Source organism: Ochotona curzoniae, unplaced genomic scaffold (assembly GCF_017591425.1).
Source record: "Ochotona curzoniae isolate NIBS_2020 unplaced genomic scaffold, NIBS_Ocur_1.0 contig_3432, whole genome shotgun sequence".
Lineage (NCBI taxonomy): Eukaryota > Metazoa > Chordata > Mammalia > Lagomorpha > Ochotonidae > Ochotona > Ochotona curzoniae.
Genome location: NW_024465859.1, coordinates 12,592,675 through 12,616,446, shown reverse-complemented (window position 1 = coordinate 12,616,446; position 23,772 = coordinate 12,592,675). Strand labels below are relative to the sequence as shown.

At 40.2% G+C, this 23,772-nt stretch overlaps 1 protein-coding gene across 2 annotated transcripts in view; it reads right to left on the bottom strand.

Moving 5' to 3' along the window:
* Positions 1 to 9,553: 9,553 nt before the first annotated feature.
* Positions 9,554 to 23,772, bottom strand: part of PDHX (pyruvate dehydrogenase complex component X) — a 57,193-nt gene continuing 42,974 nt past the window's right edge. Inside the window, exons 8-11 of one of the 2 annotated variants that reach the window (XM_040980094.1) lie at positions 22,870 to 22,928; positions 19,572 to 19,730; positions 14,445 to 14,509; positions 9,554 to 11,836 (exon numbers count right to left, since the gene is read on the bottom strand). In XM_040980094.1, coding sequence (XP_040836028.1) covers positions 11,578 to 11,836; positions 14,445 to 14,509; positions 19,572 to 19,730; positions 22,870 to 22,928 — 542 coding nt within the window. In that variant the 3' untranslated portion in view covers positions 9,554 to 11,577. The remainder of the gene's footprint in view (positions 11,837 to 14,444; positions 14,510 to 19,571; positions 19,731 to 22,869; positions 22,929 to 23,772) is intronic. The other variant, XM_040980095.1, reaches the window with a different exon arrangement.

Genomic DNA, 23,772 nt, shown 5'->3' with positions numbered 1-23,772 from the left:
GCCCAGCTGGGTGCAGGGGCCCAAGCATTTGGACCATTTTCTGCTGCTTTGCCAAATGTTTTAGCAGGGAGTTGGATCAGAAATGCAGCAGCCAGGAACAGAACAGGTGCCCATATGTGATGCCAGTGTCCCAGGCAGTAGTTTTACCCATTATGCTACGATGTTGGCCTCTAGTATACACATTCTTGAGGGGTTTTTATGGCCATTATATTTTTCTTCAATTTTTAATTTTTGAGATAACATTTTCAATTGACATTATAGCCAAAGGCTCAATAGTGCTACTAAACTGCCACTCTGACAAAAACAAACAAAAAACCAACCAAACAAAAAACACAGTGCAGAAGAAAAATAGGCAAGGGCACCTATATCTATCTATCTATCTATCTATCTATCTATCTATCTATCTATCTATCTATCTATCTTAAGATTTATTTTAGGCCTGGTGTGATAGCCTAATGGCTAAATCCTTGCCTTGTATCCACCAGGATCCCATATGGGACCCAGTTCATATGCCAGCTGCTCCACTTTCCATCCTGCTCCCTGCTTGTGGCCTGGGAAAGCAGTGGAGGATGGCCCATAGCCTTGGGATCCTTCTCTCTCTAAATCTGATCTACCATTTCAATAAAACAAAACACAACACAACACAGAGAAGGAAACACAGAAAGAACTTCCCTCCATTGGTTCACTCCCCAAGAGGCTGCAACAGCTGGAGCTAAGCCAATTCAAAGCCAAGAACCAAGAGCCAGGATCTAGGAGCTTCCTCTGGGTCTCCCATGCAGTTACAGGACCACAGAGCTCTGAACCATCTTTCACTGCCTCACAGGCCACAAGCCCTAGGGAGCTGGATGGGACGTGGAGCAGCCAGGACATGAACTAGTGCCCATATGGGATCCTGACACTTCCAAGGCAAGGACTTAGCCATTGAGCCATCATGCTAGGCCCAAGGGCATTAATCGTTAATGAAAATGCTAAACATGATGCACGGCTTGTGAAGGGTACAGCTTGGTGATAGCATTCCATAGCACTGGGCAGGCCTATTAGGATAATTGGATGCTTCGCCTGTATGGTAACTTTGGGTTTCAGTGGTTCCATAAGTCCTGTCCTTCTTGATTCCTTCCATATGAACCACTCTGAGGAGTCAACCAGACAAGTTGGCAGTTGGGCCCACTGGAATGTGAGGGACAAGGCCCACTGGTGGGAAGTTATGGCAGTTGGAAGGCAGTTCAGTTAAATCAGAGTTCCAGAGAGATTAAAAACCCCCTGACTTCAGCGAAGCAGTGCAGTGGCTCCTGGAGTATAGCCAAGCTTGGCCAATAAAGACTCCTTAGAACCCCACACTTGTGCCCTGTGTGATCTCTCTCACTCTCAGCAACAGGCTTAGCAACTTTTCTCAACTCTACATTCAATGACACCACATGGGAAGCCTGAAATCACAGCACTGACATCTCACAAGTCAGCCAACACTACAATCAGACTTGCTGACTGCCTCGAGGCTTAGAAAAGTCATGGAGAAGACATAAGTAGTGTTGAAATGAGAAATCTGTACTGCTGACACATTGTGACACAGAAGTTAAACATTCTCCTAGTATTCAAAAATGGACTGATTCAGTAAAGAAAATACTTTCTTCAAATGAATGGAATTTTAATAGATGTGTCTTCTTTAACTCTCATCTTCATTTATATAAAGAAAAATACCAACCAGCATTCATGTCAAGGGCCACATTTACTCATCAACTGCAACCAGTTTGGCCACTGAGTCCTGTGCAGTCAGGAAAGTGTTGTGTGAGCGATTAATTAAATAAAATGGACACTGAAGAGTACTGAATATCCTAGTATTACTTCTAAATTGTCTGTTTGATTGTTTCAGTAAGCTTAAAAATAAAATTGCATTTGGTTATGTATGCATATATATTTCTTTCCTAGAGAGCTGACCTCTGTTTAGTTAACACCAAAGAGCATCCTTCAATGCAGAAACAGGCATTGGAAGGGCAGAGCTGGTTTTTTTTTATAGCGGGCAGTTCTCTCTAAGCAAATCCTATTTCTGGCCAACTATATTATTCTTGAGTTCTTGACCATGTGTCTTTCAATAGCTTATATACTTACCATCAGACATAAAATTGTATGTTCTATGTTTTTCACTAAACATGCTAGGAGTATTTTCCCATTTTATCAATTTTACTTAAATCTCCTCTTTAATGATTAAAAAAAAAAAAAGCCAGGACAGGCATTGTTATGTAGCAGTTAAATCTGCTACTGGCTAATTCCTGTCTTGGCTGCTTCACTTCTGATCGAGCTCCCTGTTAATGGCGAATAGCCTGAGAAAAGCAGCAGAAAATGGCTCAAATGCTCAGACCCTGCCACCCCTGAGGGAGGCCTGGAAGGAACTCCTGGCTCCTGTTGCAGCCATCTGGGGAGCCAACTGTAGACAGAAAATCTCTGTGTTTCCCTCTCTCTGTAACTTTGCTTTTCAAATAGATAAATAAATAAAAAAGAAAGCCAAAGTCCACCAAATATCCACTGTTATTATGCAAGTGCCGTGAGGTGGAAGCCTTTGCTGTCATCGTCCAGTACAAGGGAGCACAATCGTTCTATCTATGAGACACACATAAGCATAACATACAAACAGAACCAGCTCCTTGGCCACTAAATAAGAGATGAATCATACCCCTTACCACAAAATGTTCGCATCATCCATAAAAGGGAAACTGGCCTCAGAACATCTTAGCAAAAAGCCATTGTGTTGAGCTGGTCTTGATGAAACAGTGCTTTTTTTTTTTAAAGACTTATTTATTTTTACTGCAAAGTCAGATGTACAGAGAGGAGGAGATACAGAGAGGAGGAGAGACAGAAAGGAAGGTCTTCCGTTCAATGATTCACTGTCCAAGTGACCACAATGGCCAGTGTTGCGCCGATTCGAAGCCAGGAAGCAGGAACTTCTTCTAGGTCTCCCACACAGGTTCAGGGTCCCAAGGCTTTGAGCCCTCCTCCATTGCTTTCCCAGGCCACAAGCAGGGAGTTGGATGGGAAGTGGAGCTGCTGGGATTAGAACCGGCACCATATGAGATCCTTGCATGTTCAAAGTGAGGAGTTTAGCTACTGGGCCACCACGCCAGTCCCAACACATTGCTTTTAATCAGTCTGTTTTTAGAGGCAGGCATAGAACTCCTCCAGTACCTTACAAAAGGTAGGACCATCAGACTGACCTGTGACCCTGGAGGGAGAGAAGGGTTTAGAGCCAGAGGAACTCACCAGCCAGGGCTCCGAGGAGGAGTGGGCCTTGCCTTATCACTTCAGAACTGCCTATGTTACCCATGGCTAAGTGGGAGGGGGTGACAGGAGATGCTTCAAACACAAGCAAATCCCAGAAACACGCCACAACAATTTGGGGAAATCATTGACATATTTCTGTCTGCCAGGCTCTAGTTCTTTCAACCACAAAAACACTTTCTGTGCATGTTTTTTTTTTTCTTTTAAAACATTTGATCACTTTCCCGGCAACTTATTATCCTAGAGGGAATCTTAAAAACTTAAGAATATCAAAGTAGTATTTTTCTGTTTGAGCCTTAAGGATGAATCCATACCAGCCATTGCCCCTCCATGAATCAGAAAGTTATAAGAGTATATCAGGGATATTAAAACTCACTGGAAACCGAATGTGTTTACCGTAGCCGCAGACTTAAAGGGCACATGGAGATGCTGTTTCCACTAGATCAACACAGTGAGTTACCCCCGAATCATGAAAACATCACCAGTGTACTCAGCTCCAGAATGTTTGAATAAATGGGTTTTTAAAAAGAGGAATCTCAGGGGTGCAGTGCAGTAGTCTACCGGCTAAAGACCTCGCCTTGCACATGCCAGGATCCCATCTGGGCGCTGGTTCTAATGCTGGCAGCCCTGCTTCCCATCCAGCTCCCTGCCTGTGGCCTGGGAAAACAGTTGAGGATGGCCCAAAGCCTTGGGACCCTGCACCCGTATGGGAGACCTGGAAGAGACTCTGGGCTCAAGTTTCAGATTGGTGCAGCTCTGTCCATTGTGGTCACTTGGAGAGTGAATCAACAGATGGAAGATCTTTCTCTCTGTCTCTTCTCCTCTCTGTATGTCTGACTTCCCAATAAAATAAATCTTAAAAGAAAAAGAAAAAAAGAGGACTCTCCTGGGAGGTTCTGGGATCAGACTATTTGCCTTGAATTATGTCACTGAAACTCGTGAACTCAAAACTTACTTAGATTCTGCGAAATATTGGCAATACTAATACCTCATTTTACTGGTTGTGGTAACGATGTAATGAGTTAATAATATATATGAAGCCCTCAGAACAAATGTTTGGAATATACATAAGTTAGCCATTGGTATTAGCTGACTATATTGTCATGGTCAGCATATGTAGTCTGAGGAACTTAAGGAGAATTAAGTAACCACATAACTAGAAAAAATTAGAGAAAAAAGTTTTCATTCTCAAGCAAAATGGATTTTTATTAGCCTGTACTTATTTTACTGGTAAAATCCTTTCATATTGGTGCTGGATCAAGGCCTGCCTACTCTACTTGAGATCCAGCTGCTTGCTTATGACCTGGGAAAGCATGGGCCCTACCTACAACCACGTGGGAGCACTGGTAAGAAGCTCCTAGCTCCTGACTTTGGACTGGCTCAGCTCTGGCTATCGCAGCCATTTGGGGAGTAAGCAGCATAAGGAAGAAATCTCATTCTGTCTCGGCTCTTCTCTGAAAAGTTTACCTTTCAAATAAAAAATGTTTAAAAAAAAGGAAAAAACCTATCTTAGCATGTATTTTTGTTCTCTTACACTTGTATTAAACCATTGAAAGTATGAAGAAAGTTTCTGGAGTTCACCATAATATTTTGATTACTCCTTAACAAGTTCAGACAGAATATGTTCTTAGTACTTTACCAATAATTAACAGATAATTTAATGTGAAAACAAAAGTCCATAAATAGCATAATGTGCTTAGTAACCAATGAAAACTAATTAACTGGGAGTGCTAATAAATGAAATGATACACAGGACCAGTCCGTGAATAGTCAGCATCCACATCTCAAGCACTGCTTCTGAACCAACACTAAGAATGCTGTAACTTGACCTTTAGCATTAAAGATACTAGATGCTAAAACCAGAACCTGCTCATTCGGTTGTTCCCGTCATTTTGCTCAGTTGGCTGGACAGCCCAGCTAATTAGATTATTCTCTGATGATTCTGATTCTCAGGAAGTAAATTCAACAGATGGTTCACTGAGGACAAAACAACGGAACTTAAATACCCTTTGCATACACATGACATGTTTAAAAAGTCTGGGGGAGGGATGGAGAGCAGGAGAAGACAGGAGAAGAGGTTAGAGAGTGGAGTCATTAAAAAACAGTCAACATAGCAAAAGCTGTTCTTCCTAGGTTCACTTTTGGAAGCCAGAGATCTGGCAAAGAATAGTTTCTTAACAAGGAGCAGGTGCAAAGCTTTCTCTGCCCTATTTACTTTCCTTCCTTGCTAAAAACATGTAAGCTCTTTTCAAGAGTGGGCAGGCACATGAGGGTGGTGGTTAGGCCACTGCTTGGGACACCTGCATTCCATATTGGAGTGCCTAGTTAGAGTCCTGGACATTCCATTTCCAATGCAGATTCCTGCTAACATAGTGCTGAGAAGCAGCAGGTGGTTCCTCAAGAACTTGGGTCCCTGTTCCTGTGGGAGACACAGATGGAATTCTTGGCTCCTAGTTCTGACCTGCTAGGATTATTTGTGCACATTTGGGTAATAACTCAGTGGAAGAGCTGTCTCTTTCAAAGAATAAGAACATAATTTTTTTTTTTTAAAGAAAAGCTAATGTAGTGATACGTAAAGTACTCAGTTAAACTGTGGAAAATGACCTGGGTGCTTATGTATTTGGTTTTAAACGTATGCCTGTTAAAATCAGAGAAAACAGCAAAGAGATTTGGTTATTAAAGCCAGTAATGGAAAAAGTTAGTTCAGACATCACATCCTCTGGGCCCTTCCTCTCCACTCACAACTTATGTGCATATTTTAATTATAAAGCTTGCTGAATTGCATGTGGATGCTTAATGAACACTTCTCTGCGATTTATGCTGATCGAGGGTCAGGGCTATTGGTTTAGACACTGTCCCCACCCCCAAAATTATCCTTTAACACCTTTACATTATTTCTGATGCCAAATTAGGTCATATATATATATATATATACATATATATATACACACACACACACTTTTTTTTTTTTAAATTGGAAAGACAGATATATAAAGAGGAGGAGGAGAGACAGAGAGGACAATCTTCCATCTGATGGTTCACTCCCCAAGAAGCTGCAACGGCAACGGTTGGAGCTGAGCTAATCCGAAGCCAGGATCTAGGAGCTTCCTGCGAGTCTCCCACGCAGCTCAGGGTTCCAAAGCTTTAGGCTGTCCTTGATTGCTTTCCCAGGCCACAAGCAGGGAGTTGGATGGGAAGCGGGGCTGCCAGGATTAGAACCAGTGCCCATATGGGATCCTAGCACATTCAAAACAAAGACTTTAACCACTGAGATATCACGCTGGGCCCTAAATTAGGTTTTCTCAGGTGTCTGAGACATGCTGCTGGTTCCTGTCCATGTGTGGTTGGTCTTAGGATGTGCAATAACCCCCTGGCACTTGGACCATGCTGTATGCTCAGAGTGGTCTGAAGGCCATCTTGCCGTGGTCTTCACAACATAAACACCTTATTCTGCAGGTCAACAAGCCTTGGAAGCACACTGACACCCTGAGCCCACCAGCTGATGAGGTTCACCACATCTGGCTGGGGTTACCCAACAAACTCTCTCATCAGCTACAAAAAGATATGCACATCAATCTAGAAGCTTAAAGAATAAAATAAAAAAGTAAAAACGTGTGGATCAGATTCAAAGCTATTTATTGGAGGTAAGATGTTATTACCCCATCCCTGGGAGTACAAAGCCTCAATTAGGCTTCTGCCTTTCTAAGCCTTCCATTCAGAGGTGCAAGTTATAACATTTACCTTTAGCACTAGGTTGCAGCAGTCCACAGTGAAAACAAAAATCTCTTAGCACTTCTGTATTTGTTACCAGAAGAGCACATGAGGAACCAGAAAGTGCGGATTCATTTAAGAATGGTAGTTAGTATGTGGGTTAGGGCAGGCCTCCAGTTCCTATGGGGGGAGGAGAGTGGGGGACACGCCCTGTACAGGGCCTTGTAGCAGCAGTAGTGTCCCACCGAGGAGGCACACCACAGCCTTGTGACCTGGAGCCTGGCACAGCACAGACCCAGTTCAGAGTCCAGCACGGGACTCTGCATTCCACGCAGGAGGTATATCACACCTTACAAACATACGCCTCCCATGGAGAATTGAGGAAATCAAACAAAGTGAGTTACGGGAACAATGGTCCATTTTCCTCCACTTCCTTATATTAGAGGTAAGAATATTCAGGGAAAAAAATGAGGTTTTTTTCTTTTCTTTTTTTTTTTTTTTTTGACAGGAGTACAGTAATTTCACAAAGCTGAAATCAAATTTTAAATAGTATCAATTTAATAAGAGCACAAAGTTGAAAAATAAGTACGTACCAATGACCAATAGCTCTATTGGGAAGGATGGTAATTTATTAAGGAATACCCTATAATTTCCTAATAAATACCATTTCTTATCAGAAAGACCCATGAGCCATTGATAAAGAAATGTGAAGTATGACTTATAAAATTAAAATGTAAGCTCCTAACAATTATATAATACTTTCTGCTCTATAAAGTAATGCCTTTGATCATTATTAATTCATTTAATCACAGTGGTCTTGTTTTTGAAGACTCAACTTTTTATGATAGGAATAACAAAAAATTCCAACATTTTAAATAGAAAAAAAGGCAAACCATATTTAATAATTCTACCAATAATCCTCAAATTTGGATGAAATCCCAAATTTCTCTTAACTGTACATATTACAGAAGTAAAATTTCCTTTCCCAGGAAGAAACAGGCTGCTTGCATTTGATAACAGGAAACATAGAGAAGTGATGAAAACGTGAAAATAAATTTACATGCTCAAAGAAATCAAAAAACTGCTGCTAAGGGAAGCTAGTAATCATTTTTCAAACCCCACTCATATATTATTTTATGATTTTAATTAAGTGTTGTCTTCAATATTACAAACCTAGGCAATCAACATCAATGAAGAATTAGAAGAAAATGTCACAGATCATAGGACAAATCAGATGATTTTTAGTGGAAGAATATGACTTTTTCCCTTTAGAAAACATTTGAAATCTTTTCTGCAATGTATCATTTGCTGTATCCAATGGATCAGAATCTTACTCCTTTTGACAATGGTAAATGTGAATCATGGCATGGGGGGATTTTTCTGGATGGGAAACGATAGTGCTATTTGAGGCAACACCTCTCTCCCTCCACAATCCCTAACATATCACAATGCTATAACTGATTGATATTCCTCATTTTTCTCCCTTCCTTTTAAAGATACTGACCTGCTGCATAACCTAATCAACTCTTTCTTTCACCAGTGCACAACTTTCCAGCTGTTTCCTACTGACTGGCTTCCGTTGCCTGTTGTGACCGATCTTGCATATTACAGCCAGAATAACCAAAAAAGGAATTCTACACTCACTAGTTTTCAAAGAAAAAAACCCAATGCACGTTGCCCACTACATCATATTTAAATTAATGGCTAATTCTTGGCTGCAACACACTTGGTTCTTTCAATTCTTCACTCATCTTATAGAGTCATCAAGGCACATGTGTAAGGGGAACAAAACTAAGATGCAAAGGCCATCTTAATTCTCTCACAGTCTCACTATAATTTATTAACTCACAGCACCACCTATCTTTCAACAGAAGATTAGAAAACTTCCTAGAAAAACTTTGACCAAGATGCCCATATGGCTGGCCTAAACAATTCAGTGTGAAATTAAGTCCAGTGGAAAGAGGACAAAAGCCGTAAAAACAGACATGTGTGTCACTCGGTGCTACCTCGAATCCCTGTAAAACCGTACAGATGCCTTACTAATGCTTCCAGCAAAGGAGCCAGCCGGCAGAAGGCTGAGCACTTTCCTCTGCTGCTTCTGTGTGAGCTAGAAAGTGCCACTGGGCCACGGCAGAGCCATTTTACCTAAAATCCCAACAGTCACTGATATTCTCTTGTTCCAGTATTCACTGGGACGTGTGCTACCTTTTCCCTCCACGTCCTCCCACTGTTTTAGTCATGCCGCCTGCTTAAACGAGAAAGAGGTGACTAAGTACAAACTTCCACTTTATACCCTTTCAGTGTGACACTTGCCCAATACAAATAAATTAGTAATGTGGAAGGAGCAGGCTGACACAGCACACAGCTCAGATCAAGTGTGCCACACATGTTTTTCTAATCGGTGTTAGTCTTTGATCTCATGCTACAAGAGAGATTTATTTATTTTAAAGGCAGTGTGACACAAAGGAAGGGAAGGGGAGAGAGAGAGAGAGAGAGAGAGATTATCTTCCAGCTGCTGGTCTATTTTCCAAATGGACACAACAGCTAGGGCTGGGTCATACTGAAGTCAGCTAGAGCCAGGAACTTAGCCGGGGCAAGTGCTTGGGTCATCCTCTGCTGCCTTTTCAGGTGCATCAGGAGGAAGCATGGGTTCCAAGTGGAGGTACCAGGGCTCAGACTCTGAAGTGGCACTCTAATATGTTTGTGTGCACTACAAGTGGCATTTTAACCCACTGCACCACAAAGCGAATGGCAACAGCATTCTCTTTAGAAACAATAACTTTTTCTCTATAAACCTCATCAATAAAGAAATAGTAGACAAAATATATTTAGCCTAAATGAATACGCATTTTTCCTGAAAGCTAAGAAGTCAAACCACGAGAAGCCCATAATAGCTTAAAAGTCTGGGTATGTCTAGGATGAATTAACATGTCAGAAATCTGTGTAGTGTTTTTCCCATGGAGTTGAGTTTGTTGCGGGCTCTAACAGATTCCAGTGCCTGTTCACTATATGACCAGTCCACAGGACACAGAACTCCAAGCTGAGGCTGACTCATGGCTTTCTCCTGCTCTATTCTTCAGATATAAAAATTCGAAAACACTCAACTAAATACAATTACAACTGACTTTGAGAATACAAAAACACAAAAGTTATTTTTAAAACAGCATTTAGTTATAATTTCCAGTATAACTGTTCATATGACAAAGGTGTTAAAGACTATTTCTAAAAAGTGGCTATAAAACTGAGTAACCGGATGAAGCATTTCTTAGCAGCACTATTGCAGAAGGCTCTTTGGTTAGGCTTCATAGCTCATGTTGTTAGATCTGATACAATTTGGATCAGATGGTCTTTCTTCCAGTGATTCATGTCAACCAACACTGACATGTATCTTTCTGTGATTGAGGCTAGTAATATTATCATTCATTACCATTTAATTTAAATAAAGTTATTCTACCAGTTAGTGCAGAGTGGTTAAAGACAAAGCGTTCTAGTCTGTATAGCAATGAGGGAAGTCTGCATAGTATCGACAGAATCAAGAGCATTTCCTCTAAGTTCTGTTGATTCTAACTCTTCCACTCTTCTCAGTTTTTACCTTTCTATCAGCCAGTTTTCTAATGTCAGATTGTTTGTTTTTTTAAATTTCCTCCTGTAAAGCATCTCTTTCAAGATGTTTCAGAGAAACTACTAATCTTTCAGGTTACATGTCGTAAGATTTCAAATACAATAGAAATTTCTATGTTTTCTTACACTTTATTGCACAGTACAAACTGGATTAAAATGCACTGAGAAACAACATGTGTGCTGAAACCAACACTATCTTAGAATGTTACTTAGGAGATACCAGAGTTTATCCAAATATATTTCAACTTGGCATAGAAGTGAGTTTTTCTGTGAAGGTTTAGATATATTAGCCATAGCTTCTTGTTGAATTAAATAACTTCCTTCGTCTCTCTCTTCATTTTTGCTTCTTCTTTTCCTCCTCTTCAGAAGTTCACAGTGTTACAGGGTGGAAAATAAGACTATTCGAAACTACTTTAAAACATATGGCTTTACATACACAAAAGATTCAGTAATGTTGCCACAACCCCTCATTTAATGTAATCATTATTTGCTATTATTCAGAATAAACTTCTGTACAAGTTAAAATGTTCAAGTATAGCTACCGCAGTGCTTGTTAACAGAAAGGCCCCACTGCTAAAACAATGGGCCTCCCACTGAAGATCATGTTTAACTTCAACACAACTAAGAGTTTTACCAATGTTCTCATTTTACAATGTATTATATATTTTCAAATATCCTGAAATGCTCAAAGCAGCCAAACATAATTTAATTTACAGCTAGTTTTATGTCCCTTTTGTACAGCACCAGAAGTTAAAAATGGATCTTGCTAATGGTCTCTTCTATTACAGCTTCTCATTATTTATTTCTCTAACAATAGGCCCAAATTGTAAACAAAGACAACTTGGGTCAGATGTCTTCACTTTATATAAACACTTATCTCACTTCACACTTTAAATACCTAACTGCTCTCCTGTAGAGCATGCCTCCTCGTAACAGCTATTCCACTGATTGAATAGACCCAGTCCCTATCTGTGAGGACTAGGTGAGTCGGATAGGATTCTCTAGGTTTGCTTTAAAACTTTCCAGAAACCTGGTGGCCAGCTCATCGTCGACCACTCGGCTGTCACTTGACATTGTGACTGTGATGAGCTGGTGCTGCCGCAGTGTGGCGTTTCCCTCTTCGTCCTCAGCCAGCTTCAGGACAGGCCGGAACCTCCCAACTGCCAGGATGCAGGCTTGCGGGGGGTTGATGACGGCAGTGAACTCATCGATGCCAAACATTCCCAAGTTGGAAATACTGGAAGGAGAAAAAAAAGGGAATAAAAACCTGGAGGCAGCCTATCCTTAATCAAAGTAACCCTTCCCCAGATTATTTCAAAGACCAAAGAACAGATGTGAGCACACAAACAGAGCACCTGCATTTATTCCACGCTGTCCCAGGCGGACATAGAAACAGAACTGGTATTTACTGATAAATTGGTTCAGCATCTACAGACTCTAGAGCACCATCCATAAGCCAGTTAAGATGAGTAAATCACTAGATAAATGGTCAATAAAAAATCCACTGCGTATCTATTCACAAATTGCTATGATTAGAAAATGGAGTTTTAGGAACAATAGTGGTAACTGACTCTGAAATTTACCTGGAAACAATAAATAGCTATAAAAGACAATCTTGAAGATTTTTGTCACTAATTTGTCAGCCAGTGAATTAGAGAACACAGAACAGACCAATACACATACACAGTCACTTCCTCATTGCCATGGACAAGGAGATGCCTTCACAATGAATGATGTTGGGTCAATTTAAAATTCACACGCAGGAGAGAGAAAACCTTAATTTCTACTTTATATCATACAAAAAATCCAATTTGTAGTAGGTTATGATCTATACATGAAAGGTAAAATTATAATTCTACAAGATAATTTCTAAGAATGACTCACAAAATTCCTACCGTAACTGAATATAAAGAAAAAGTCGGGGTATGTGTGTTGTGTTGTGACACAGTGAGTGGAGCTACTGCTTGCAATGCTTGCATCTGGTAGCAGGGACAACTGCCCTGGTTACTTTGCTTTACTGATCCAGTGCCCTGCTAACGTATGCTGGGATACAGTAGCTGATGGGTCCAGGGCCACCCAACTGGCAGGCCTGGATGGGATTCTGGCCTGGCCCTGGCTGTTGCAGGCTTTGGGGAAGTCACCACCAGCAAATGAAGTACATAGAAGATCAATTTCCCTTGCTCCCTCTGCCAAGTTCTCTCTCAGGTAGATGGACAAAAAAAAAATTATTACAATTTGGAACTGTTATTCATTAAAGACCACCACCAAGAAAATCCAAAGATAAAACAGAGAATGAGAACATGTAAAAGATAGGACAGGTCTTAAAAATGTCTGTGTACCCAGAAATACTAAATCCTACAAGTCATTTTTAAAAACCACATAGGCCTTTAACAGGCACTTTCCTCAATGGAAAATGAATGAAAAAGTATCATATCTTATTAATTTCACTTCTCTGATCACAAAGGGTACTGCTACACATATCAAGAATGGTTAAGATTATAGCCAAACATTACTAATGTTGGCCAGAAAGTGAAGCAATAGGTAATTTTATGCAATGTTAATGGAAGTCTAGCACTTTGTAAACATTTTTGAAAACTATTTAGTACTATCTGTTATCCCTTAGGTCCACACAATAAAAATATGTACATATATTCAACATAAGAACTAATAAGAATGTTCACATTGGGGCTGGTATTACAGCATACCAAGTTAAGCTTCCATCTATCATGTGGCCAGCCCATATGGGTGCCAGTTTGCGTCCCAGCTGTTCTACTTCCTATCCAGCTCCCTGCTAATGTGCCTTGGGAAGCTGCAGATGATGGCCCAAATGCTTGGGCCATGCTCCTTGCACCCATGTGGGAGACCTGGGAGAAGCTCCTGGATCCTGCTTTCGGACTGGCCTAGCACCACCTGTTGCCGTGAGTTAAGGAGTGAATCAATGGCTGGAAGATCTCTGTCTTTCCTTCCAACTGCCTTCTAAATCAGAATAAATAACTCTTAAAATGGAATACTCATAACACCACTACTTGCAATAGTGCCAACCTGGGGAAATAACAAAACTGGCCATCAACAGAGCTCTATGGTGCAGCACTGAGTGCACGCCGGCTCCACACAGGACACAACTCAGACACTGACGCTGAGTCAAAGGAGTGCCAGCAGCAAACACAGCCACTCCGAAGATCAAACCACACGTATGGTGCTCCATCTCCAAATGGTGGCTACCTGTGAGCAGCAGATGATCAGGGAGGGCAGAGGGAGGCTCTAGGAAACAGATGAGGTTCTGAATCTCTGAGCGCTCACACAGGCTTATTCTACTTTGTAAAAACTAAGCCATGCTCAATGCTCAATGTATGGGAGTGAGGGGGAATGAGGAGGGCTTTTAAAATGTTCCTGGAAAAGGTGAACTATGGAAATACTATGCAAACATCTTTTCTCTTTTTTTGCACCCTTAGCACCCAGATATACTTTTAATCCTATTTCTTTCACAAACTTTCTAAACAACCCTCATATATAAGTTATGCTAAAAAATAGGCAACTAAAACAGAGATCACAAGAAGTAATTTATGAAAAGGCAAAAGCTCACTGTCACCTGTGAGTCATGACAACCCAGTCCGTCTCCCCTCTAGAAGAATGTATGCTGCCATTAGGAGCTAATGGGTTCCCGCCAGCATTGCTATGAAGTTTGAAGCACACTTCCACACATTCTGCTGTTTAAGCAAAGTATGTGGTATTTAGGTTAAATTTTTAAAATTCTTCCGATAAGTAAATGAAACAGACTGACATGGACTTAATGCCTTATGGCCCTATTTGTTTGATGTTACTGGTAATAGAGGATTTAAACTTACCTAAAAGATCCTCCTTGGTATTCTTCAGGTAACAACTTGCCATCCCTCGCCTTCTTGGAGAGTGCCTGAGATAAAGAAACATTACCCTAGTCAGTCTAATGCATACTGCCCCAAGGAATGTAAAAGTGCACACTCTCCTGTCACTCTTGAGGGTGGCAACGATGAAAAGACAAATGACAGAGTGGCATTAAGTAACAAGTTAAATCTTCCTCCCACACTTGCACTTGGAATTAATCATACTTCAGTTAATCTTTAGTTTCAATGCTCTAAAAACAAAGAAAAAGAGCTTGGGCCAGCAAATACAAAACAATATGTATATATAATGAATTCGTTTGTAAGAGAAAGCATAGAAGAAAAGGATGATGCTGTCATTTAAGTAGATGAATAAATCTAGGGCTTACTTAATATCTTACCTGACACAGTGAACATAAATACAGTTACAGTCAAAGTTAAGATACAGATGACTTAACTTTGAAAAGCTTTCAGAAATATCAAAACGCTAAAGATGACTGTAACACATTTAATGTGACTACTCTCAGTTAAAACAATTACAGATTTACACTATTTGAATATAGATATTAAGAAAAGTATTTGGATCCGGAGAGAAAAATGAAGAGATAAACTTTGTATATGCTGGATTTTCAAATGTTAACATGCAATATATATATTATTAAAATACTATGCAAGCAAGGATTTCAAAATTTTTTGCACCACAGTAAATTTATCCTTTAATTTCATTTCCTGGGAACTTTCTGAAATTCACAGGAAATGTCTTAGGAATGTCAGAGAACAGGACTAAGATTTGAGCCTAGCAGTGAAGATGGTCTGGGTTTGATCCCCAGCTTCAGTGGCAGCTCCTAAGGCCCCTGCTCATGCAGACCCTCAGGCAGCAGCGGCAGCTCAGGGAACTGGCATTCTGTCATCCACAAGAGAGACCTGAGCTGTATTAACGACTCCTGACCCAGCCCTAGCCACTGTGAGCATGTGGGAGGCAGCCAGCAGACCGGAATTTCTCTGTTTCTCTCCCCCACCCATCTCTCTCAAAACAAACAAAAACAAAAACAAAAAGCACAAATGTATTTTTCCTGCTTTAATCCATATAAATTGTTCATATGACTTAAACATACATATATCACGTGAACTTGCAAAAACATTTTCAAGGTAACTGATATTAACATATGTTGATACTAGACAGGAACCAATAAAAATTAATTTTATGAACTGGACTGCAAGTACAAATACTGAAACAAACAAAACCCCTAGCCAGATCCTAGATACACAACAGGATAGTTCTGCCAATTGACACCAAGAAAAGTCTGGACTAGGTAAGTCTGAGGAAGACTGCAGAGTCTAAGAATCGCTAATTCTCATTGGACTATACTTCTGTAATAATATAGGAGAAGCAAGTGGGAGGGGAAGAAGGGAAGGACGGGGACAGGGGAACCTCTATATCTACAAAGCTGTATTAAGGAAAACAGTAACAATTTAAAAAATCCTTAAAACAAAATAAAACACTATTTAGAATCAATAAAACTCAAGTCTGGATTGGGTTTTGTTGAAATTTTATAAAGTCTGATGAAATTTCATTGAAAGAAGAGGAGAAAATTTCCAGTGAATCAAAATTTAAAAAAAAAAAGATTCAAAAGGAAAAAAGCTTAATCTAGCCCAGTGTCTTTATTTTTTGAAATAACGATACTATTATTACTAACAATAAACTGATCAAAGAGGGGGAAAAAGATGTCTTGTGGACACAGAACTCCCTTCCCTCATGCGGAGTGGTGCAGCCGATCCCAGTGCATGTGCTACAACTACTTAGTCCTCAGCCGTTCTGGACTCATTTGTTTCTTGAGGTCCAAAAATGCTTCTCAAATAACTTTTTAGGCAAAATGCTACAGTTTGTAAAACAGCATCTGGTCACCACATCACCACAGTCACAAGATGGTTTCATAACTAGAGACCAGCCAAGCTTAATTAATGCTTGGGGGCACTGCTTCTACAGCTGCTACAATGTACTTGCACTTGACTGGCTGGTTTCAAAGAGGCTTAAAAACTAAAGTATATAAAAGGTTCCTTTTAAAAGAATTGTTTTATAAAAGGCTACAATCAAAGTACATAATACACTAGTTGCTATTATTGTTACGGTTATTCTGAGTTTAATTGTACACAGGCTTTCGTAATTCTTTTAAACGAGAACATATATAAATGCACATGAATTATCACCATTATTCTATTTGAAGTAGATTTTCCTCTTAGAATTAAGATCACTCTACATTTTACCTGTGTAAGTATATTAAATATCATAGTAAGCCAGGCAGTACAATTTTTGATTTGATGTAGACACACAGACGAGGTTCAAACTGTTTATAAACAGCCCTCTTTCACTAGTGGAAACCTCACTGTCTCCCCTTTTGCATAAGCAGGGGTTAAAACTGAACAACATTATAGCACAGAAGAGCAAATGTGTTTATTACAGAGGGAAGACCCCAACTGCTTCAAAAACTTAGGGAAGTTGCTGGGGCTTTTTGCACAGCAGAAAAATTCCAATGCAATCTTGTACCCAGGACTTCAAATCCATGCATGAGTCATTTGTTAATGTCCGCTAGCTCATCACAGTTAAATGAAATTATCCTTTGTGAAGAATATCTAAAACACACAATGACTGAGCCACAGTGAGAAAACAAGAGAAACAATACCACCCACGATTTAAGTTTCCTTTAAAAAAAAAGTCATGCTTCCATCTGTAAACCAATTTAGCAAGAAACATTTTTTAAGAGACCAAAGATATGCCTTTTGTAAGCACTCCTGTGAACCACAGAGCCACCATGATAAAAAGGTCACACGAGATGCCAGCCTTTCCAGAGAAGCCTTCCTGTGCCTCCACGTCCCTCCTCCTCCTCAACAAAAGCAGATGGTCACACCACACAGGCTGTTGGGCTTTGTACCCTGTCAGGCTTAGGCCTGCCATGAGAAACCTGCCCAGCTGTAGTACTTCACACAAACATGTTCATGGTGGGACAAATCAAGCCCCCCCCCCCACCACTGGAAACTGAGAGAGCAAAAAGACAGAGGGCTGGTAAAGCAGCAGATGATGAGAAAGAAGTGGGGAGTGATGAACGGAAGGGGAGTGAAGGAGCAGAAGGGTGGTAAGTGCAGACCTTAGACTCAAACTGCCTGGGGATGAAGAAATCCTCACTTCCACAGCTTTTTAGTCCTACCATGTTGGTCCTCAATTTCTAAAAGGGGAAGCTGAGGTTCCAACTATGGTACTGGGAAAACAGAATGAAATGAAGAACTGATCCCGGTGTCTAGATCCCAAGAAGAACAGGGTGTCAATTACAAGTAGCTGATGGGAGAGCAAGCAGGTGGAGCAGCCCGATGCAGGATGTCTTAGGGACACGAACAGGAAATGCTCAGGGCTGACAGAGACCTACATTCCGAGCAATCACGACCGCCCTTCCTACCGTGTGAGGCTGCTGGGACTTAAAAAATTTCTTTAAATAATGATTCATTAAAAACTTAATATATACACACAACACACACAAAATAGGAAAATTTAACTCTACAGACCTTTGTAGTAATTACTATATAGTACGTACACGTTACTTCATTCTTACAGATTATTTCCATACTTAAACTCACTTGAACTTCACAAATAAATGCAATCTCATGGCCACTGAATATTCTTGAAAAATAAAAAGCATGTACCACATCACAGTAAATCAATCTCCACTATTCTATGACTTTGACTTCCGAATTACACAAATTAATGCTACTTTTGAATTAAGAAGAGCAGCTGCATTTTTTCCATGCACACTGTGCAAATCTTACCAAAAAGCAGAATAGGAATCCAAAAAATATCAATTTTATTAGGCTCATCCTTAATTATAATCAACTCAAAAATTCCAAGTAAACCGAGCATTTACATGTAAGCTTTAAACGCAGTCAATTGCATTCATTACATAGAAGTCTGTACATTTACTAAAAGCTCCCCAAAGTCGTCTTGCTTTGTTTTTTATTCTCCCTCAGTGCCTGTTCTGTTCCATGTGGTCTTTTGGTGAAACTGAATTTGTTCATATTGCCTTGGGAATAATAAGTACTTCAAGTAGTTTCAATTTCAGAGAAAAAATTACTAAAATTTCTTTTATGAAAATAATCATCTTCTGTCCATACATTAGCAGTTTTCTTAAACATTTATTTTATTTTATTGGAAAGGCAGATTTACACAGCAAAAGGGAAACAGAGACTGATCTTCCATCCGCTGATTCACTACCCAAGTGGCCGCAATGGCTGGAGCTGAGCCAAAGCCAGGAGCCAGGAGCATCTTCTGGGTCTCCCACATGGGTGCAGGGCCCCAAAGCTTTGGGCCCTCCTCTACTGCTTTTCCAGGCCACAAGCAGGGAGCTGGATGAGAAGTGGAACAAGCTAGGACATGAATTGGTGCTCATATGAGATCACAGCACATGCAAGGTGAGGATTTTACTACTAGACTACTATGCTGGGCCGCATATATTAAGAATTCTCACAGGTCTAGTTTCATCTTTACCTCAATGTTCGCTTCTATCTGAAATAGCATCCTTGGGTTGAATTCCAGATGTTGGGAAATACTGTGTATATCTGTAGCTTGAATAAATCCAGCCTCTAATTTAGCTTTCTCCTATTTCTGAATTGTTTAATAACAAATTTTATTAAAATTCATCCTTGGACTATAACTTAAAATTCCATATATCTAGGCAGGCAGTTATCCTCCTGGTTAAGACAGCCACACCATTCTTCAGAGTAACTGGGATCAATTCCTGGTTCCTGCTCCAACTACTGAGTTCTTGCTCATACAGACTCTGGAGGCACAAGGTGATGGTGCAAGCAACTGTTTCTGCCACTCATGTGGGAGCCCTGGCTCTAGTTCTTAGTTGCCAGCCAGCCCTGGACACGGCAGATATCAGAGGACAGAAGTTCACTTCCATACACGCCCTCTTTCTCTGTCTTTAATTTCATATACTCAAGTGACAATCCTGAAATAAACCATTTCCCCCAAAAGTCAGGGTGAACAATCACATCAAGATTGATCAGAAAATTCTTATTGAAAAGTATATTCTAACATTTCAAAGTACAGTGTTTCATGTGACACACCTTGACAGAACTGGCAATTTCCTGTATGCCCTTAGCAGCAGCATCTTTTATGATTGGTGTTATTAAACCTTTATCTGTTGCCACAGCCACGGAAATGTCAATAGTTGGCAGCTGCTTTGCACCTTCTCCATCCCAGCTTACATTAACATCTGGCATTTGCTAGAAAAAGGAGGGGAAAAAAACATGTAAAGTGGAAGTTTTGCACCAAGGTGGTTATAAGAAAATACTGATTAACACTGATACACATTTTCCAAAGCGGATATTGTCAGATAGAAGGAAACAGATAAATATCTGGCTGGAAAAAAAAAAAAGGTCTGATCTCTGTTATTATTTGTTTATGTTCTGGACAGTCACAGTTAATATACCATCTTTCTGAAGCAAGTCTGAGACAATTACGAACATGTATATGTTTTGTTCTATTTATATATCATAGTTTAAAAACCTTCACTAAGCATACTTGCTAAACATCCTGCCTCACACGATAACAAATACGACCTGTAAGTGGAGAGACCCCAGCCTTTCCGGCACAGGCCTGGGCAGCAATGGCAGGCCTTTGATAAATGACTTCCCTACTTACAAGTGATTTCCTAGACTTGGTAAACAAACGGCATATACTATATTTAAGTGTTTGTACACACAACACACAAACAACCATAATGAGGGAAAAAAAAAGATGAAGAGACTAATGTTGCCAAATACTACAATGCTGGCTTTCACAGATCAGTCCTGGCTTGCAGCACCTCCCTCATGCATGGGCACCCACAAACTGACTCCCTGTTGCTCAGACTCCCCACTGGCACATTATGTCATTTCTGCTGCAGGATGCCCTTCACCTCATGCTTCAAAGGCCTCTCATCTGACACGACTGGGTCAACCATTCATTCAACAAGGCCATGAAGAAACACTAAAGCTTCAGTCCTGCAAAGGTTTTAACTTCTGTATAGACAATAGTAAAGTGAGACAGAGAGAGAGGGAGAAGGAAAATAAAAATCTCACAAGACTCTCTAACAATTAGATTTCAATAGAAAATTATGTAGCAAAATGTATGGGACACAGTTGAATGTCCTGCGTTCAAAGGCCAACTGAATGACTCTAGTAATAAGTTGAGGAATCTACATGAGATGAATGGTTTTCTGGGAAAACTATTCCCAAAGCAAATTCAAGAAAAATCAGTAAATTACACAAATTAGAAATTACAGGAAAGAAAAAATAGGAAAGCTGCCTAGATCCTCCCCAAAACTGCTATATTCAAATGTCTATTGGTGAACTGCACAAAGCTTCAAGAAGTATTTTCTTCAGAATCAACTGAAATAAGCATGGAGAAAGGAAAAAAAGAATCTAAATTCATTTTGTGAAGTCAATGATTTCAAAAGAAAAAAAAAACCAGCACAAAATCTAAAATACAGTTTCTGCTTCTGATACAAAAATATACAATGACATATTAACAAATAGCTAATAACCACTGAAATTCACTTAGGAGTATAAGAATGATTCATAATTAGATCTATAATATAATTAAAAACAATTAAGAGGAAAAAAACCACACAAACCATTAAACACATGTTGAAAACACATCTTTAAAGTCCATTATTGTATTTTTTGAGAAAACTAAGTTCATAATTAAGTATATACTGATTATAGTACCTAAGAAGCAGTGATCTCAGAAAACATCTCCATTGGGATCAGTATTGTCGCACAGCGCATAATGCCACTGTTTGAAACACCAGCATCCTATACGGGTGCCAGCTCGTGTCCCAGCTGCTCTAATTCCTACAGCTCCTTGTTCATGGCCTGGGAAAAGGAGGGGAAGATGCTCCTTGGGTTCGGGTCCCTGTCACCCTCATGGGAGACCAGGATGAAGCTCCTGTCTCCTGTTTTCAGTCTGGCACAGTCATGGATGCTGCAGCCATCTTGGGAATAAACCAGCAGAATGAAGATCTCCCTCTCTCTCTCCTGTTTCCCCTCTCTTCCTGTAACTCTGTCTTACAAGAAAATAAATCTTAAAGGAAAAAAAGAAATCCTCATTACAGAAAGAAGGCAGGAATCTGGGTTTCAAATTAACACCTATGTCCACCTGTCTTCCTTTTGCCTGCACTGGGGTATCTACTGGATTCCACAAACAACAGGTTCAAAACCAAACTCCAGATACTCTGCTACAAATATTTTCTCTAAGTTTTCCCCCATCTTATTACATAGAAAATACTCCTCCCACTGCCTGGGTCTAAAACCTTGCTTTTTCTTTCACATCCTATACTCAATCCATCCTCAATTCTGTTGGCTTAATTTTACAATTTAGCCAAAATTTCTACTTCACCCCAATTCCACCGCTGGCATTTCAGTCCAAGTCATAGTCACCTTCTCTAGCCTTCTACGTGAGCACAGTGCTTCTACACCGGCCACAGTCAATAGCCCACAGAACATCCAGAGCAGCACCTTCTGCTGAAAGCGAAATGAGACCAAAACCCTCCTCTGGCAGGTGCTGTGCGGCAACTGGGTTGACCGCAGTTCGGGATGTCAGCATCCCACATGAAAGTGTCTAATTAAGTCCTGGTACTCCCTGCTTTCCTTTGTCCACGCTAATGTGCCCAGCTCCTGACAAACACATGGAAGACTTGGCTCCTGGCTTCAGCTTGGCTCACCACAACTACTGTGACCATTGTTTCGCAAAATGAACTAGTGAATAAAAAGATCTCTCTCTTTTCTGTCACTCTGCTTTACAAATACATCTTAAAAACAAACGAAACCTTCAAAAGCTTTCTTCTTACTGGTAAAATTCCTGCTACTCTCCATGATGAATAGGTACCCTGCTTCAACTCCACTTTTTTTGCGTGTGAAAAACTTTTTAGCCTTATCTCCATCATCCCCATGCTCAGTCATCCTCACCTAGGCACCGTGTACTACCCTCAGTGCTGTCTTTGTGGATACCAGGATCCTCTGCTCACACCCAGCCTCTGTCTGGAAGGTTTTGCTTTCACTCTTGGGGTTTTTTCAGTTTGTGTCAAAACTGCTGGTTTGCTAGGAGGCCGCCCTCGTGTGTGAGATCAGCAGCCCTGGTTATGATATCCGCCTCACCTGCTGTGTTTGTCTCCACCACCTAGAACAGAGGCTCATGGGAAGGGGCTCACGTCACTGTTGTGTCTCTAATGCTTCCATTGGTCACAGCACAAGATGGCAGATCAAGTAACTGCTGGAAAGTGGTCTTTATTAGGCTATAATTAGTTTGTGAGCCTTAATTCCTTCAGTAAAATCAGAGATTAAATCAATAACTATCATACAATCTATGGGCTTTGTTGCTTACTTTAAGAGTAACAGCTGCTGCCTTGATGATAAAATCATTTACTGATACTTTGATGTCATCTGAAAGAAAAAGAAACATGATAATTAGTATGCATAAAACTTTAATATTGACTGTTATCATTTCAAATTTGTTAAATTGTGAACTGTAGTGGCAGAGAATGACTTTTAAAATTACAAGTTTCCTTTGTCTGTTTACTCAACAACAGTCCCTTGGTTAGAAAAGTTTGTATTAAGTGAGATCCTCAATAAATATCAGCCACGAATATAACAGCTTACTTCTGGGCCTTGATTCAGTATTTTTAATAGCACAGGCATCATACACAAGAACCTGAAGGACACATCACAACAAAGGATTCCTACGTCTCCAAAAAGATTTCTTTGTGGTACCTGTGTCCAGGAAGATTCAAGATGACTTATTTTTCTTTCTTACTTTCTTTGAAAATGCCTTTATTCTGTCTATGCTTTGTAACACATTAACTTCATTAGAAGAGTAGTACATAAAACCATTTTAATAAGCACCTGTACATGTGCTCAATATTTTTAAATTGATGGAATACACAAAAGCATTCTTAAACAATGGCATTAAACATGAGCTGTTTTTGAACTGAAGCCAACAGGATACAGGAAATGCCAATGAGGAAGCAATTTTGGCATAGGTCCTGATGCAGTGAACAAAGCAAGGTTCTCTGTCGAGACTGATGGTGTATCTGCCTGAACTTCTTTCCAGTAGATGCAATGACTTTAAGGCAGTGGATCGCTCCCTTCTCACGGAGTTCAACCTAACCGAAGCACCTGCTCTGTATCTTTACTTTGGACAATAGCTTGAAAGTGCTGGACAATGTAAATCCCACTGACACTTTCTTTGAAGAGCTTCTAGAAAAAGATCGTAGGATTCACATCTGGT